Source organism: Colletotrichum fioriniae (genome assembly GCF_027942845.1).
Source record: "Colletotrichum fioriniae strain IMI 355084 chromosome Unknown scaffold_9, whole genome shotgun sequence".
NCBI classification, from domain to species: Eukaryota; Fungi; Ascomycota; class Sordariomycetes; order Glomerellales; family Glomerellaceae; genus Colletotrichum; species Colletotrichum fioriniae.
The window spans coordinates 53,365-70,247 of record NW_027076845.1 but is presented as its reverse complement, the minus strand read 5'-3'; the positions used below and the strand labels follow the sequence as shown (position 1 = coordinate 70,247).

General features: G+C 50.6%; 5 protein-coding genes across 5 annotated transcripts; 2 read left to right on the top strand and 3 right to left on the bottom strand.

The window, feature by feature from the left end:
• Positions 1-860: 860 nt before the first annotated feature.
• On the top strand, positions 861-3,742 carry N0V96_007483 (uncharacterized protein; the record flags this gene model as incomplete). Its single annotated transcript, XM_065758040.1, has 4 exons — positions 861-1,871; positions 1,930-2,027; positions 2,164-2,308; positions 2,630-3,742. The coding sequence occupies 4 exons, from the start codon at positions 861-863 to the stop codon at positions 3,740-3,742; spliced, it is 2,367 nt and encodes a 788-aa protein (XP_065613182.1).
• Positions 3,743-4,873: 1,131 nt separating this feature from the next.
• N0V96_007482 (uncharacterized protein) lies at positions 4,874-9,561 on the top strand (the record flags this gene model as incomplete). The annotated part of the gene is made up of 12 exons (XM_065758039.1): positions 4,874-5,100; positions 5,159-5,249; positions 5,305-5,376; positions 5,430-5,792; positions 5,856-6,068; positions 6,125-6,255; positions 6,324-6,768; positions 6,820-7,555; positions 7,609-8,936; positions 8,995-9,087; positions 9,203-9,225; positions 9,285-9,561. 12 exons carry the CDS (start codon positions 4,874-4,876, stop codon positions 9,559-9,561), a joined length of 3,999 nt encoding a protein of 1,332 aa, XP_065613181.1.
• Positions 9,562-10,058: 497 nt separating this feature from the next.
• On the bottom strand, positions 10,059-10,963 carry N0V96_007481 (uncharacterized protein; the record flags this gene model as incomplete). The annotated part of the gene is made up of 2 exons (XM_065758038.1): positions 10,059-10,577; positions 10,697-10,963. 2 exons carry the CDS (start codon positions 10,961-10,963, stop codon positions 10,059-10,061), a joined length of 786 nt encoding a protein of 261 aa, XP_065613180.1.
• A 1,671-nt stretch (positions 10,964-12,634) lies between these two features.
• On the bottom strand, positions 12,635-13,600 carry N0V96_007480 (uncharacterized protein; the record flags this gene model as incomplete). Its single annotated transcript, XM_065758037.1, has 1 exon — positions 12,635-13,600. One exon carries the CDS (start codon positions 13,598-13,600, stop codon positions 12,635-12,637), a length of 966 nt encoding a protein of 321 aa, XP_065613179.1.
• A 2,019-nt stretch (positions 13,601-15,619) lies between these two features.
• On the bottom strand, positions 15,620-16,353 carry N0V96_007479 (uncharacterized protein; the record flags this gene model as incomplete). Its single annotated transcript, XM_053192893.1, has 4 exons — positions 15,620-16,006; positions 16,062-16,129; positions 16,195-16,231; positions 16,279-16,353. 4 exons carry the CDS (start codon positions 16,351-16,353, stop codon positions 15,620-15,622), a joined length of 567 nt encoding a protein of 188 aa, XP_053049833.1.
• Between the last annotated feature and the right edge of the window lie 530 nt (positions 16,354-16,883).

Genomic DNA, 16,883 nt, shown 5'->3' with positions numbered 1-16,883 from the left:
ACACCTGAGCACTTGCTGAGTGCATGGTTTTGGGCCCCTGCTACTTTGAGTGTACATTTCACCAGCTGCAACTGAATGGATGCGAGAGCGACCATGCACCGAGAGCTAGCTGAGAACAATGCGAATGGTAAGGCCCATATTTAGGGCCAAAAAGGGTACCACTTGCGCGAGGGGGAATGCTTTGCGGACACGCGGAAGTGAATATTTTTCCGGTTCGCCGGGAAAGTTGTTCCGAAGCTTGGTCGGAAGTGGGCCCCCCTTCAGTCCGCTCCGAACTCCACCCGGAGAGTAGTGGGGCATTGGTGATCCGACGGCCGGCTCATGCATTCCTTTGCCAATGCCCTTTGGGGTGTTGACCCTCGGGGTTGGAAAACTGAAATTACTACCCAGCGGAGTTTTGTTCCTTGCAGAGAGCTTTGTCACGGAGTTTTGCTACTCTCCTAGTGGCCGATATTTGGCTGCTAGCCTGCTAATGAGAGGGCCATGCTATAGAACGCGGAATGTAGATATAAGTAATAGGCGGTTTGCACTTTCATGTGAGTTTGAACACAGCTCATCGCAATCAGGAAAGATGGCAATTGATACGACCAATATTCTGGCCAGCTGGCCGACCTTCTCGGCCAGGGTGTTGCAGAGCTTAGCACAAATAAGTCGAGCGCAGGTGTTTGTTGCAGCATTGGTTCTCGTAAGTCGATTATTGCTAACTCATATCATGAGATTCACAATTTTTAAATGACGACTGAACTCGCTTGTGATAGATTCCAGTTTATTTCGTCGTCGGGTTCATGTACAATGCATATTTTCATCCTCTAGCCAAATTCCCCGGGCCGCTTTATACCCGCTGTTCGAACATACCATACATGGCGGTGCAGACAAAAGGGGCAATGCTCCCCTGGCTCAGCTCTCTACACGCCCAGTACGGCGATGTTGTACGCATTGGGGCCTCCAGACTTAGCATCATAAACGGCCAGGCTTGGAAGGACATCTACGCCCACAAGACGGGAGGCAAGAAAAGCTTCCCCAAAGACCCGCGCATGTACGGAAGCGATTCCAATGGCCACCGTAATCTGATTACGACATTGCCCGATTCCGATCATAGCCGCCTCCGAAGAGTCTTTTCGCCAGCGTTTTCGGAAAGAAGCCCCAAGGCTCAGGCACCTCTGATTTTGTCATACGTCAACCAGCTCATGGGAAACATCCGCCGTAGCATACAGACAGACTCAGACGCCAAGTTCGATATGGTGAAGCTGTACAACCTGACGACGTTTGACATCATGGCTGAGCTGGCGTTTGGAGAATCGCTTGGCCTTCTCGCCAATTTGGAATACTCAGAATGGGTCGCAAACATCTTCGACAACCTCAAGAACAATGCCATCGCTCAAGTCGGTCGCGAGTGGTCATGGCTGGGCAACATCGTCCAGTTAGTCACACCACCGAAACTCAAGAAGGCCGCCGACATGCACTTCAGGCATGCCATTGAACGAGTCGATCGCAGGCTCGAAAGGGACACCGACCAGGCCGATATCTGGAAGTTGGTTCTCAGTCAGCCCGAAGGCAAGCAGATTGACAAGTTTGACATGTACAACAACGCGTCTGTTTTCATGGTCGCTGGATCCGAGACCACAGCAACAATTCTCAGTGGCGTTACATACTTGCTCCTCCAGTACCCCGACAAGCTGGCTCGTCTTGTGAGCGAAATTCGAGAAGTGGACTCTGAAGACGATTTGGACATTCAGAGACTTTCTGCGTTGCCGTACATGACAGCTGTTCTCAATGAGGCACTGCGGTGGTACCCCCCAGTTCCTGTTGGAGTTTGGAGAGAAGTTCCCGAGGGCGGCAGTGCTGTTGCGGGACACTGGATCCCGGAGAAGGTAAAAAGTTCAAAGAATCATCTCAATGTGGACCAAGATTGCTGACTTCATATTCTAGACTCGCGTATCAGTCCCGCAGTTCCCTGCAAACCATTCGCCACGCAACTTCAAGGACCCTGAAGCATTTATTCCTGAGCGATGGATTCCCGGGCCAGAGTATGAGCCAAACACGAAGGAAGTCGTGCAGCCTTTCTCTCTCGGCCCTCGAAACTGCATTGGCATTAAGTAAGTTATCCTCTTTCTCTGGGTGGTAGGAGCTTCAGTTGGCTGACCACAAATTTCCCGGTCCTAGTCTCGCTTGGCACGAGATGAGACTTATTCTGGCTAAAACACTCTGGAACTTTGACCTTAGTCTTTGCCAAGAGAGCAAGAACTGGTCGGATCAGAAGGCCTACATTCTCTGGGAGAAACACCCGTTGATGGTGACCATTAAGTCCGTGCGATAAAGTCTTCTCCAAAAGGGGTCTGAGAGCTGCCATTACTTGAATGTGGAAACCCGAGTCACAGGTGTATTATATGCAGAGATGTATTTGGAAAATCGTGCAAATTGTTATGGATATACTCTAAACTAATGAGCTAGTTGAACCTCCCTTCCATGTCTTGCGTTTACCCGACCTATGAGGTGGTCATCGTGTAATAGTCGGAGTTGTCAGCCATACGACGTTATGTTAGTACTCGTTGGAAACAGATCATCGGGGCGCAGCGACTCGACTACGTCATGCTTTTCCTACTTAGGACACCAATCCAACATCAACTAGGACCGGCTTGCGCCGAGCGAACCCCATCGAAAACGCTTCTTGAACATCTCACATCAAATTTCCACCACGAAACCCGAAGCCAACGACATTCTTATGGCTATTCAAGACAATTCGGAAACATCAAGTGTGCCGGCGACGATCCAAGTCAGCGACCGAGCCGGTTGGCTGGAAGCCTTGGGGTCTCAACGGCCCGTTCTCGTCCACCTCAATGCCGACACCACCTGGCTCATTCAGCTACCGTATCCCCCGTCGCTGGCCCCTCCTCCCGATCGAAAGCATTTCAATGTTCTCATTGACCCGTGGTTGCAAGGCCCGCAATCCGATGTCGCGTCATGGTTCTCTACCCAGTGGCACGTTGTCGAACCCAGTCTGAAAACCATGGACCAACTAAACTCGATTCTTGCCGGCTTTGAAGACGGCTCCGACAGTCCAAAGGTCACTGATAAACCATATATCGACGTTGTAGCCATTTCGCACGAATTCACTGATCATTGCCACCAGGCGACTCTGGAGGAGCTTCCTAAGTCAACGCCAGTATTTGCCACCGATAAAGCTGCTGACCTTATCCGGTCATGGGGTCACTTTTCTTCTGTCACCACTACTCCTGGATTCTCCTCCCAAACCAAGGATTGGAAGTCTGATTTGAGTATTTCAGGCCTTCCACCATGGGTCGGCATCGGGCGGGTCATCACCGAAGGAAACGCCCTGTATTACCACTCGGCCATTATGATCGCCTTTGACTCGGGAACACCGGAGACGATATTATACTCTCCTCATGGTATACAAGCAGCAGACTTGGAATGCATTCGTAAATCTGGGTTCTCGACACTGGCATTACTTCATGGCCTTGACGACGTTCGCATCTGGATGACAAAACAGCTAAACTTAGGAGCTTTGAATGGCATCCACGCTGTGGCCGAGACTGGAGCTCGGTACTGGGTTGCGACACACGACGAAGCAAAGAAGGGCGGAGGGCTCATTGCACCACTGCTTATGCGTACGCAATATACGCTTAAACAGGCTGTTGAGGCTGAAGAGGCAAGGATGCAGGGTAGAGTTCCAGAATACGATTTCGTTGAGCTCGGTTCAGGAGATGGACTGGTTCTGCAGTAGATGAGCTGAGGTTGAAAGTCTTATCGTCCTGGTGGAGTATCATGCTTTCTCGAGAAACGGCACATTCCGACTAAATTTGGGAGGCCAAAATAAGTTACATGTGATGGTGAAGTTGAACTAGTATGTCCCCGACCAAAGACAACGACTATTTTCTCACTGCATTGTGGTTATGTTAAGTAGCACCGCAGTAATACCTAAAGACAGACATTTGTCAATTACTAGAACATGCGGCTTCTTTGTCAGCGTGATATTTCTTTCTCAGAATGGGCTGTTTGAGAGATCTCGCGGGTCGGCAGGCGAGCAACCTCGTCCAGGCTCCAGGGGTTAAAAGGTGAGAGCGAGACCGACTCCATAGAAAGTAGATGACTGGTAGACAGAAGTTTCTTCCCGGTCATTGAAATGCTCGACATGGAAGATAATCCTCCTGGAACCACATGATGTCCAGAAACTATCACCTCATTTGGCAGGTGGGCGAGCACGGCAGGCAGCGACTTTTGCAACGGTACCCCCATGTTGGGCCGGACCCTGCCAAAGTCGGACTCTGCCAAGCGCAACGGGCCGTTGGGCTTGGCCAAGTAAGATCCCTTCCGGTTCGCTGGGTACCATCATATTCACGGACCTCACTCCGACAACAGTGTGTTCGTACTTGGCGGGCCCCCGCAGTGTCATTCAGACGTGACCCTTCCCGAGCATTCCGCTCTTCGAAGGATCGTGATCGCGGCAGGAGGAGAATCAAGTATGGGAAAGTTATTGCTTTTGCACTCGAAGAATCCTTCCGACGTGCAGCCCCCACTTGCTACCGCTTACCATGGGTCTTAATACAGTGGGTAATCGGGATTGCAGTCCTTGCGATTGCACGATGCGAAGCTGACAGGTGCTCGAAAGGGTAATTCTACCGGGTCTAGGCTAGTAAACTCTGGTTCTTCAATCTTAAAATTTAAGTCTAACGTGTGGATTAGCCAGGCAGCAGTAAAAATCCCGTGTAAGTGACTGGAGCTCAGAGACTTCACGATGTCGTGGAACTACTTGATCTCAAGCTTTGGTGAAGAGAGCCATATATAGGTGTTTTCTTTCTCTCCAGACTGAATGACCTTCTTCTGGCCAGCATCTCACTTTCATTAAGATTCCATGATGCATTGGTTGACAGGACTCTGGCTCGCAAGCTCCGGCTTGGGCGGGCTTAGTGCTGCGTTCCCAGCAAACTACGATCCTCGCAATGACGACTTTCCGATAGTCGAAACTCATCCCTTTGCCGACTTTGGCCCCATTGTGACAAAGCGAGCGGATAAGCCTGATTTGCGAATTTTGCCGCTTGGTGCATCTATCATGAGCGGTGTCGGATCAACGAATGGCAACGGGTACGTCTATTGTCTTGGTTATTCATGTTTTATGAGCGATTCAGCTGACATTTTGTAGTTTGAGAAAGCCACTGAGAGATGCTCTTCGCTTCGATGGCTTCGAGGTTGACATGGTTGGAGGTCGAAACTCCGGGACCATGAAAGATAATGTGAGCTTACTCAAAGCTCTCTATGAGCCTTTGGCTAATAACACTTGATATTCAGGATCACGAAGCCAACCCTGGAGACATTCTGACTGAGATTCGAACTCGACTCCAACACGCATTGGGATACAAGGTCTGTACCAAGTCTGTCGTCAGCATACCGCTACTTACATATCATCAAAACAGGCAAACATTATCATCATCAATGGAGGTACGAATGATGCAGTGCGAACCATTGACCCAGCCGGCATATACCACCGAATGGACGACATGCTCAACGACATCTGGAACTCCGAGGACATGGGAAACGCCTGCATCATGCTGTCGACTCTTCTAGACACTTCAGACGAAGCTGGGGCCGTCAACCGCATTTTCATCAACCAGGAGTATCGACGCCTAGTCAATGACCGAGAAGCTGACGGTAGATGCATTGTTCTGGCCGATATGGATCCACCGGAAGGGCCACAGCACGGTTGGATACAAGCGAAAGACGCAAAGCCTGAATGGGCGGACTACAAGCCGGACGAGAATCCCCACACGCATCCCAACGTACGTCTGCTACGACTTCATAGACTGGCTGACCTTCTGTATCCACTGACATAACTTCCGCAGGACGAAGGACATCGTAAGATGGCTTACATCTTCTACAGAGCTATCCTTAAAGCGGTCGCACTCGGGCAGGTCATGCCTCCGTCAACCGAATTCGAAGTGGCTGATCCAGTTTGCGACAAGTTTTCTGGCTCAGGTCTCAATCCGGGCGGCAGAACGCAGAGAGGTACTGGCAACGATGACGAGGTCTACCGTCATTACAGTGAAGAGATGGGAGTGAGTGATGCGAATATGTCCACGCCGTGGAATTGCTTTCAAGCTAACAATAGTAGATCATCTGGTCAACGACCGAGAGTGAATGGGATCGTGACCAGTGGCGATTCGCTCGACTCTTCTCAGACAAGTACGATGACTTCATTGCATGGGTCAAAACGAGTGACACCTCAAACACCTTTGCAGTTTGGTTAGTAGACAACGTTTCGATGCTTTTTTTTTTCCGGACTTCTTCATATGGAGGCTGATACGAAGCAGGTCCAACTCCGGCGATGGTAAAGGGGAGTTTACAAAGCTCTCCACTGACTTCGACCCTGGCATGTATTGTGATGCAGCTAGCCAATACTTCATTGACATGAACGGTGACGGCCTCGACGATATGGTCTGCATCGATAGTAAGGGCAACGCGTACCTATCCATCAACAACGGAGACGGCAGCAGAGGAGTGAGGCCGCCTACATTCAGACACCTTGGTCTGATCAAGAGTACCGAAACTTCCAGTAGAGACAACGTACGCATGGCCGATATCGACGGCGATGGACGAGGCGATTACCTCGTCATCGACAAGCTGGGCACTGTGACCGCCTGGCGAAACGGATGGGTTGATGACAAGCCCAAATATTGGCAAGCTTTAGGTGTACGATGGGAGGATCAGTACACACGAGATATCAAGGGTGTTCAATTTCACGATATCAACGGCGACGTATGTCAAAGTCCTACCATGCCTTTGAGCTGAAGCTAATATTTTCGCAAGGGTCGCGACGATTGGCTATGGACGGACAAGACAGGCGCTACGACCACCTTCACGAACAGCCGCTCTTGCAAGAAGAAGAAAGAAGGCGATGGTCTCAATGTCGCTTGGCGTCAAGGCTTTTTCGAGAAAGAAGGTACTGGTCCCACTCACAAGGGAGTCCCCGGCTACATCACCAAGCAAGAGACCGATCTCCGCAAACGCGTTCACTTTGCTCGAGTCTATGGAGGTTCATCATCCTTCGGAAATCTCTCACTCAAAGATTACGTCTTCCTTGAGCATGCAAAACTCAGCAACGGCATGCATAGCTTCAAGATGCGCGTGTGGAAGAACACTGGCGGAGGTGCCTCCAAGCTGAAGATGGATGGCAACAAGTATTGCAACATGGTCGGACACGCTGATGGTCGCTCTGACTATGTGTGGACATGGTCCAACGGCAAGATGGAATTATTCATGAACAGAGGCAAGAAGGCCATCGCTGACAACGATGCTGAGGGCTTCTGGGACTGGAGTCCGGGGGTCATCTGGACGCCGCCCACGGCTATGCATAGGCTGGACTTGCACCTCGCTGATTGGGACGGCGATGGTGCGTGTGATATCATCTACGTTAACCCCACCAACAACAAGTTGCGGGTGTTCATCAACGAGTATCCGAAGACACAGTCTTGGCAATTCACTGAGATCAACCAAGTGCCCGCTCTCCCCTGTCACGAGAGAAGAGGTGTCGGAATCAACGACCGTGAGTTTATAAAGGCATACCGTGGTACGTTTACATGGAGCTAACGAGACAAGTGGCTGTTCGCTTCGCAGATTTGACTGGCAACAAAAGAGCCGACTTCCTTTGTCTCCGCCCTGATGGGTTCATCACCGGACTCCTACACCAGAATGATGGAAGTTTTAAGGTTGTCGGCCAGATCAAGGTTGCCGAGGGCCACGACAGAGCCATGCTTCGCTTTGCTGACGTGAATGGCGACGGAAGAGACGATCTCTTGTGGATTGAAAAGTTCTCCGGCGACACTTGGGTCTGGTACAACGAAGGCGAAGACGCAAGCAGACCACTGGGCTCAGCGTTCCACTGGCGTCAACAGACAGAGATGGCGTTCGCCGGTCTAGCTGCTGGAACATGTCTCTTCTACACTGACCTCTCGGGCGATTTCCGAGCTGATGAACACTACGTCCTTGAATCGATCAACAACATCGCCGAGACATCCTTCAGCCCCGCCTGTGGCCTCAGTAATGTCGAGGGCGACGACCCCGAGGGTGTTATCGATCCTAAGTTACCCGTGAGACCCGAAGATCCTAACAGCGGCAACGATGAAGTTCCGGAGGGAATCTGCTCATACCAGTTCCTCGGAACGACACAGCTGACGCTCAAGAACACTTGGGAGAACTCGGGTGCCCGTGCTAGCCTGACAAAGTGGTTCGAGACGAACAGTCCGCCAACCTGGTCGACAAACTATCTGAACAAGATCCTCGGTACGCAAATCACTTGTGGAGATATCTTCCACTCTTGTGCTGGCCCTTCCAAGAGTTGCTCCGAGTACAACCCCCCTGAGGCATTCTACGTGCATATGCAGATCGCCAACCTGCATGATGGCATGGCCAAATTCTGGGGTATGATGGTCAACGACAGCGTCACTGCTCTGGGGAGTGACATTACTACCATTGTGGACAAGTACGGCACACCTAAGGATGATACCAATACCATTCTCAACATGCTAGTCGGTCTCTTCACGAGTCTCGCAGGTGTCGGTGGCACCATCTCGGACGCTTTACCGGGAAGCACGGGAGCGGGCGTGCTCGGCAAGTTTGTCAACCCCATGACGCTGTTCGCTGGCGTGATCGCTATTGCGGCTACAACAGCTGAAAACGTTCCGGAAGTCGATCCCGCGGGTCTCGAGAAGAACTTGAAAGATAGTTACAGCACTATGTTCTCCCACATCTCGAATCACTGCAAAACTGCACTTAGTTCCGTTATCAATGGGGAGACAATTCCACGGGTCGGTGAAGACGGTATGAGGGAATACATTCTGCGCCATTTTGACGATGGTGCGTGGTTGAGTTCTGAGTGGGTAGGCGACATGATTGAGATGATGGCAACCAACGTCTTTGGCAAATTTGTAAGTTTGCTCGATTCTTGCAAAAACCAAGATGTCAAGTCACTAATGCATTCCGCAGAGAGAGTTTGCACTAATCCGCTCTATGAAGACGGCCAACAAGAGAGAGTACAAGTTCCTCGTCACATCCGCCGATCAGAAAGTTGTACCTACTGTAAGTGGTCTCCTCTTTTCAATCTTGCCAAACTGAGTTGGAATGCTGACTCTGCTTTTCTTACCAGGGGGGAGTGGTGTCACCTACATGAACCAAGAGGCTTGCGAAAGCAAAGCGGCGCGGATGTGGTATGATAATGTGAGTTTGCAAAGCTACTGCCATCTCCGTCCTTTCACACCAAATGGAATGCTAATCAGCCGTCAGAATTGTATCGCACTTGGCTACGCCGAAATTGGTGTTGATAGCAAACTGAAGCATTACACAATCAGCGACAGTGAAGCAGAAGACATGAAGCACTGGATTCGGGACTTCCGCGCCGCCCTGATCAATAACTACGAGTGTTACAAGTTGAAGGATGGAGATGGCAAGTTGGATGATCCCGTCTTTCCGCCACCCTTCGATGCAGCGGCTATGATTGAGTACCCAGTCTGCTTTTGGAATTTGTGGTCCAAAGACGTGACTACCAATACTTAGCTTCTCGGGAAGACCCCTTGAGGGTTTGGGTGAGGATTTGACAGCTCCTTGGAGGACTAATATCGTGACTGGTAGCAATTTCATCTTTCGCCACTTTATTTCATTTGTACATATTCTACTTAGTACTGTTCAAAATTCTCTAATACTCCAATATGAATAATTGCCCATCCTTCAATGCTCCTGGTATGAGAGGAAAATAACACGTTTGTGAGGCGATTCACCATAGGCAATATTCCACACGAAACCTTCAGATGTCTTGTGTAAGTACTTTACTTAATCCGCACGCTTAAAGATCTCACTTCGTAACATGAATTGACCTTGTGATGAAGAAATGAGCACTTATTAACTAAATTGAGTCTATCTGAAGTACAAATGTTCGGTAATGACTGTGTTGATCTCTTTTTCGAGACCCCAATTAGTTTGGTGTGAACATCAAAGCCTCTCAAGCGTGTAGCATAATAGTACTGAAGCCTTGCTGAACTAGCTTTTTTCTCGGTCTAAAGCGACACGATAGAAGTAAGAGCACCAAGCATGTTGATGATCTGCCCAGAGTACGCGGTGACGCATGCCTGGATAGATCCACCAGGAGGAATAATGACTGATCCCGAACCAACCTCAGAGTCACCAGACCGGGAGACACCGATACGCTTTCCGCTAAGCTGGTAGTAGATCTCCTTGGGGTTGATGCGGTTGATTCCACCAGCATCCATGACATCGACCTCGAAGGTGGCCTTGAGGTTGCGCTTGCCGTTGTTGTTCCATCCGGAGCTGCAGGTGGTGACCTGGCCCGGGTTGGAAAAGGTGTTGGCAACCCAGGTGTGAATGTTGGGCTTGTCGACGCAGGTGACGTCCCAGGCGCCCTGGCCAATCTCGTTGTAGCCGTGGAACTCGACGCACCACTGATTCTTGCCGCAGGCGCCGGGGAGGCGGTAAAGGATGTCGGCGTGGGAGTTCTCGGCCATGCAGGAGACCTGAAGCTTATTAGCGCGGCTCGTCCAAGGCATGATGGGACTTTGCTCACCTTGAACGTGTTCACGTCAGTGCCGGTGCGGTCACAGGTGGCCTCACGATAAAGCCACTGTATCGATGTCAGCACGAATGTTACTCAGGTAGAATCGGAATGATGAGTTCGTACCTTTCCGCCGCTGCGGGGCAGGGGGCGACGACCTCTGCAGACAAAGGCAGACGCGGAGCTTCGCGCTTCGAGCTCTCTCTGAACCACATTGGCAGGGTTCTCATTCTGAGAGTACAACTCGATGTTTCCCAACTCGGAAAGCTCGATATCATGAGTGGTGGTAGGCCACTCAGCTCGGCGCTCCAAGTTATCAGAGGGAACGGCTGCGAGGGCCGTCGGGAGGACAGCTGCCAACAGAGCTGCAGACTGGATGAGTTGGAAATGCATTTTGGTTGATTGCTACAATGAAAGTAATTGTAAAGAGTGATGATAAGTGAGTGTGGTTGAGAAAGAGTGGATGAGTTGTCTGATGAGAGAAGTGATTCTTCATGGTATTCAGAGATGCTTTATACTTGAATTGAGGCGGACGAGCCGGGACACATGAAGAAATTGTGGCTCCAGATGGCTGACTTTCCCATCTTCCAAGTGGACAGATCCATGACTTACAGTTCGAAGCTATCGTGAGCCTTCGATAGAAATGAGAAGTCTTCTTGCCGAGGACCCGAAAGCGAGATGTTCTAGTGCACAGCTTGGTGCAACAGGGTATCTTCGCCTAAAGACAGAGCACCTTCTTAGAGTTTGACTATATTGCTCCATAACCAATCTCGTGAAGCTTGTTCAGACTGAATGTGGGTTTATTCGTTTATAGACTCCCGGTGGGAGAAAATGGCGACCGCACGACTACAATCTAGCTATCTTTAGACTGCACTTGAACACCCCGCAAAGAACAAGCTTCCAACGCTGCTGAAGAAGTTAAGACCAGGTAGTGAATTTCCATGTCGATAGGCCATCCGGGTATTCATGAATAATCTTACTCAAGGACTTTACCAAGTCTTTTGATGAGAGACTCACAGTGGTCTTTCCTGAACCCGGAAAACGAAAACACTCTGTTTCCGCAAAGAAGCCTTTGCCTCGTGTAAGATCATGTGCTGTGCAAGATTGCCTTTACGAATTTTCTACCTCCTAAGATTTAGCCAGACAAAGAGTTCTAGACGTTGGTGACCAGAGTATATTAGGACTAGCTTCATATATTTACACTTATGCTAAGCTTTTGGCTAAGCCCCGGAAAGACGTTACATGACTCTCGTCATGCGCCGAATAGGCAAGACCCAGGCGAGAAGGGCCTTCTGAGGCATTGTACACACTACGGTAATTGCTTCTAGCGTTAGGATCATTATTCGGTCAATTCGGGCCCTGAGTGAACCTTCATGCTCTCGGCGACCTTGACTAATTCATCGCGAGCGTCTCGCCCAGCGCACGGTAAATTCGGTATCGAATTGCTCCGGTAACTCCGCAAAACTTAGCCCACGAAATTGAATATCGTCTTTACTTCTCGGTGTCTGCAGTTTGCCCGAGTCTTGTTATTCTTCTGCGGGTTGAGTAATTATTCTGGTACAACGTTATTCTCCTTTGCTGCCGAAGTCTAGATGCCGTGGCGTGGGTCGGGTAGGCATCCATTCAAAGCCGGAGATCCAAGGCTTACAATGCCATGAGCAATTTGTTGTGAGAGCTGCATACGAGAAAAGATCAATGTCTGTTAAAGTCTACCCATTGAGGTAGTCGGCATGCAGAAAGTTATTGTAACAGGTATTAAGGGTTGAAGGTTTGAAGTTATTTGATTAACAAGTGGCTGAATGCTATACAGGGTGATGGGAAGTTACAGACAAAATGAAAAAGATCAAAGACAGCGAGCTCAGTGTCATTCTTACACGAGCACACAGCTGTCCAACCATGACTCCTAAAATCGCAACAATACGCAGAGACCCGGAACCAACCCACGTGCATCGCTCCCGGTGAAGCCGGGCTAAATGAGGGCCAGTCCACTTCGGGGGCGCGAGCGCCTCTCCAAAGGAATCGCAGTCGAGATCCGAGTGGCACGCGGGGATCCTTGGGGACTTGCTACGAGCCGTCACCCGGCATCATCCAGGTGCTGTCGTGCTTCTGGGTGGTTTCTCCATATTCTGTCGCTGTCATCAGAGTTTTTTGGTGTTCCGCAGAGGATAATTCGTCATCAGAAGAGTAGTTGAAAGAGCAGGAAAAATCACAGGCGGAATCAGTCGTTAGCTCAGGCGTGTCATCGCTAAAATAATCCGGCGACCCCAAAAGCTCGGAAACGAACTGCAGGGGCGCGAGTCGTGCGCTGTACGTGCTGCTGCTGTCAGACTCATCGCCTGAAGGGAGCTCATCTAGTTCCGGGGAGCAAAGGAATTGAGCGAAAGACTCATCTCGGCCGAGTTCGGCTAGAGATAGGTCGAGGGCGAGTTGCAGATCGTCATCGTACGAGATCTGCTGGGGCTTAGACTTGCGCGCCCGCTTGGTAGGGCGCATGGTGTACTCAGGCTCCGCGTACCTGTCGATGGCATCGAGACCGAAAGCAGGACCACGGAGATGCTCATCATCATAGAGAAGACCCATTTGGTACAGTTCTGCAATATCGGGGGCGTCGTCGGGGTAGAGCCAAGCTTTTGTTGTGCGAGGATCCCGGAAGGCATCCTGTCTCTCCAGGGACGGCGTCCGACGGTGCTCGCCGGGGAGTTTGTGGCCACTTGAGGCCAGGGTGCGGCCCTCGGCCGCCTCGTCGATGCGCCATTGCCGTGAAGAGCGGTGAGTCTGGCTCTGACGTGTCTGGCGTTGCCGGCGGGCCCGTTTCTGGTGGTTCGCTGTGAGGACGAGGTCGAGGAGAGGGAGCTTGTGGTTGGCGAGCTCTCGGCTTAGGGCAATAGAGCCGTCGGGATGGAAGTAGGCGCCGTTGTAGTGGGCGCGGGGTTGCGGCCTGCTGACCTGCGAGGGGCCGTGGGGCAGGTACCGCTGAGTGAGATCTAGATCTAGGGCATCGCTGCTACTGTTGTGAAGTCTTAAACCCATGCTGGGCAGAAGGATGGCTTTATACGCGGGGTATGTCCGGTTACGTTTTGCGTGTGTTGGTGTAAGTGAGGGACCAGAAGGGAGGCGTGTCCTAGGAAGGGCGTAGAATAGAGGTAGAGTGAGTCGATGAGGGGGCTGACGCAAGGGCGCGCGCGGTGGCTTGAGGCTGGCCGAATATGAAGGTTGCAGTATTAGACAGATGGAATGTCGGCGAATAGCAGAGATATATGTACATCTAGACGGATTACCTCGATGTTGCGGGCGAAACTGATGATGTTGGCCTCCGAAGAGTGAGTCGGGCCTGGCGTAGGCTGTAACGCGTCGGCGCCTTCGCTCACCCCTGTAGCCGGCCTGCAGAACGCTCCCGGAAGCTTAGTGTCAGTCCAACTTGGGGGTGCTCAAGGGGCCTGATGGTGGGTTGCAATGGCCGCTGATTGGGGACCAAGTGGCTGATGAGGAGTGAGTCATGCTTGGCGATGATGAGGGCGCAGCGCGTGCTGTGTTACCTGGCAGGCTGACAAGCTACACGACGATAGATGTTACGCAGGGCTTCAACTTCACATTGCCTGGATACGCGGTTGCCTTTCCTAAGACTCGCTCATTGGCCTAGAGGAGACGATGGGTCTCATGGTTCGTGCTGCTTACCTTTTTTCGAGAAATTCCCCAGGCACAGATTCACAATAAAGCCTCAACATCGGCAAGGCGACAATCAGTGGCTGCAGTTGGCAGCGGTTAGACCGGACCAGGGGGGGGTCATCAGCGCGGTAGTTTGTCTCCCAAAGTATGCGTGGCTTGACAAGTTTGACTCTGAAGAGACCAGCAAGAGGATAACCCCAGCAAGTGGTTCATAACATGGCAGATGATTCACCCTGGATGAAGTGGTGAAACTGAAAGGTGGTCCCGAATACTGCCAAGTACATTCCTGTTCCGTTCATCCCATTCGTCTAAGGAAAACCCAAAGAGCTGGTTGACTCACGGCACGGGGCTGCCGGCGATCAATTAGGTTCACTGCATGATCTCATCCTGGTCACGACTGCAGCATCGCGATGAAATGACTCCCACATCCCTGACTTGATGAAGAGAGTACACGTGGATAGCACTTCGAAGTTGACGAACTTTCAATTGGACTTGATGATTGGACAATTGATTCTGCCCAACACATGGTTTGGAGTGGTGAGGCACACAATTAAGCGCGCGAACACGTCGCTAGCACTTCACGTGGAGCATTCAGCACTCATCCCTGTTACACCTTGACGTCGACGATGCAATACAGGTAGAGCTTCGTCAACGTTCGATGTAACGTCCAAGACCCATGCCATTTCATGTGACATCGAAAGTGACGACGCGGAGGGGACATCACGTGTGCTTGTGATGGCAATAAGTACAATTCACACCATTGTTCACGTTTTCTAAGTGTAGTGAGGTTGTGAACACAGTGCCCTGAAGAAAATTCATCTTGACCTAATTATTCCAGGCAAATTACGCCACGTCATTGCCGGGTATCATTTCCAAACACCAAAATGTGCGCCCGTTGAATTACACCTCGACAGAACAAAAATGACGTAAGTTTTAGAGCATAACAAAATCTCGTACTCTGTGAAAGGTAAACGATTGACTCAATGACTCGAAATTGATGGTGCCGATGTCGAAACAATCTGAGTCGATGAAGTCTCTGTGAATGACTGCTTGGTCGGACTCTGCTTATCAAGGAAGATTTGTGAACTGGGTCGAGTGCGAGTGCTTGAGTGACTGATGTTAGAAGCAAGCGTCGTCGACAGTTGAATCACCTTGGACGGCAAAGTCTTCAGCAGTTGCCAGACGTTGGGCATACATGCGACCACGATGCCGACTCCGAGCTCCACGTAAGCCCAGAGAACGACGGCCACTGAATCTGCGGTGGTATTGAGCGAGGTTGCGAATGCTATGAGCGTCTTGATACGCAAGATGCTGACAATAGTAAGGCTTCATATTACAGGGTTAGTCAATGATATGAAAGGGTATGCTTTGTAAGGCTGGAACTTACAAGACACCGACCAAAAACATGGCCATGACACCAATCTTCTTCTTCCGATTCAGCTGAAGCTTGTAGATCTGCGTGATTGGCAGAATGAGCATGATGATATCGAGGGCAATATTGAGTGAGACGTGGCTCAATCCGATCCTGTTTAAGTCGACGCAGTGGCCTTCGTGTGCACCATCCCATCCGTTCCAAAAGTGTGAGAATGGCTGGCATTGCGCGAAGCATAGAATCACATAAGACAGAACCACGAGCATGTTGAGAATCTGCATGAACCACAAGATGCGGCGGAAGCCTCGGTTGGGGAAAATCTTCAAGAAGAAGAAAAGGATGGACGCCTTAACCACACCTAGGCCGATGATGTAGAAGAACTCGAGGACGAAGAGGAGCTTTAACATGCTTAGTATACTTTCAAACGTAATCCGAGAAACTGATCCTACTTACCTTGAGAAAGTAGGTAATCTCGTAGTCATGGAGAGTCCAAATGTCCTTGCCAAGTCCTGCTTTGACGACTGCGATCATGCTGTTAATTCCCAAGCACCCAATTGCTCTGTCTGATAGTAAATTAGAAACTTACAGTAAAACAGTTCCACGAAGAACCCGATGAACAACGCCTGGGAGACAATTAGAGAGGCATAAAAGGAAGGAAATTGTCACTCACAAAAGCAACAATAATGACAGTGTCGTCTGCGCCCCAGGCAGAGAGCTTCGCGACCTTGGTAGCCACCCTCATCATGATGAAGATGATACCGATGGCAGTAACAACTCCACTGATCAAATGAATGTTGGAAGTTTGGTCACTGTACGGGAAGCCACAATTCGACCAGGTTGCATTGGTAACAACTATCACGCCGTTAGCTTCTCATAATGCGAACATATCAAACGTGTTTCCGCCTTGACTCACTCAGGCTCTCTTGGATCGTGCATGTTGATTGAATGCAAGGCTGCACCGCGGCGTTGAACTTGGGATCGACGCAGAGGCATGCTTGGTCTGTAGGAGAGCAGGTCGTCGAGGGAAGGGCTTTGACCATGCAAGTGATCTAGACAAATGATAGTCAGCTAGTTGATTCTTTGGCAAACCTGTGATATGATATCATTGCTTACAGCGCAACTGGGAATACCTTCCAAGCTGAGTGACTTCGCAGCCACACCAAAGCCGCCAAGGCTCGCCAACAGCAGAGAGGCGATGCGGAACGGATGCATATTCGAGGACTCTGTCTTGCTGACATGCACTGAGGCTCCAGGAGACGTAGAGATTCAGGGTCT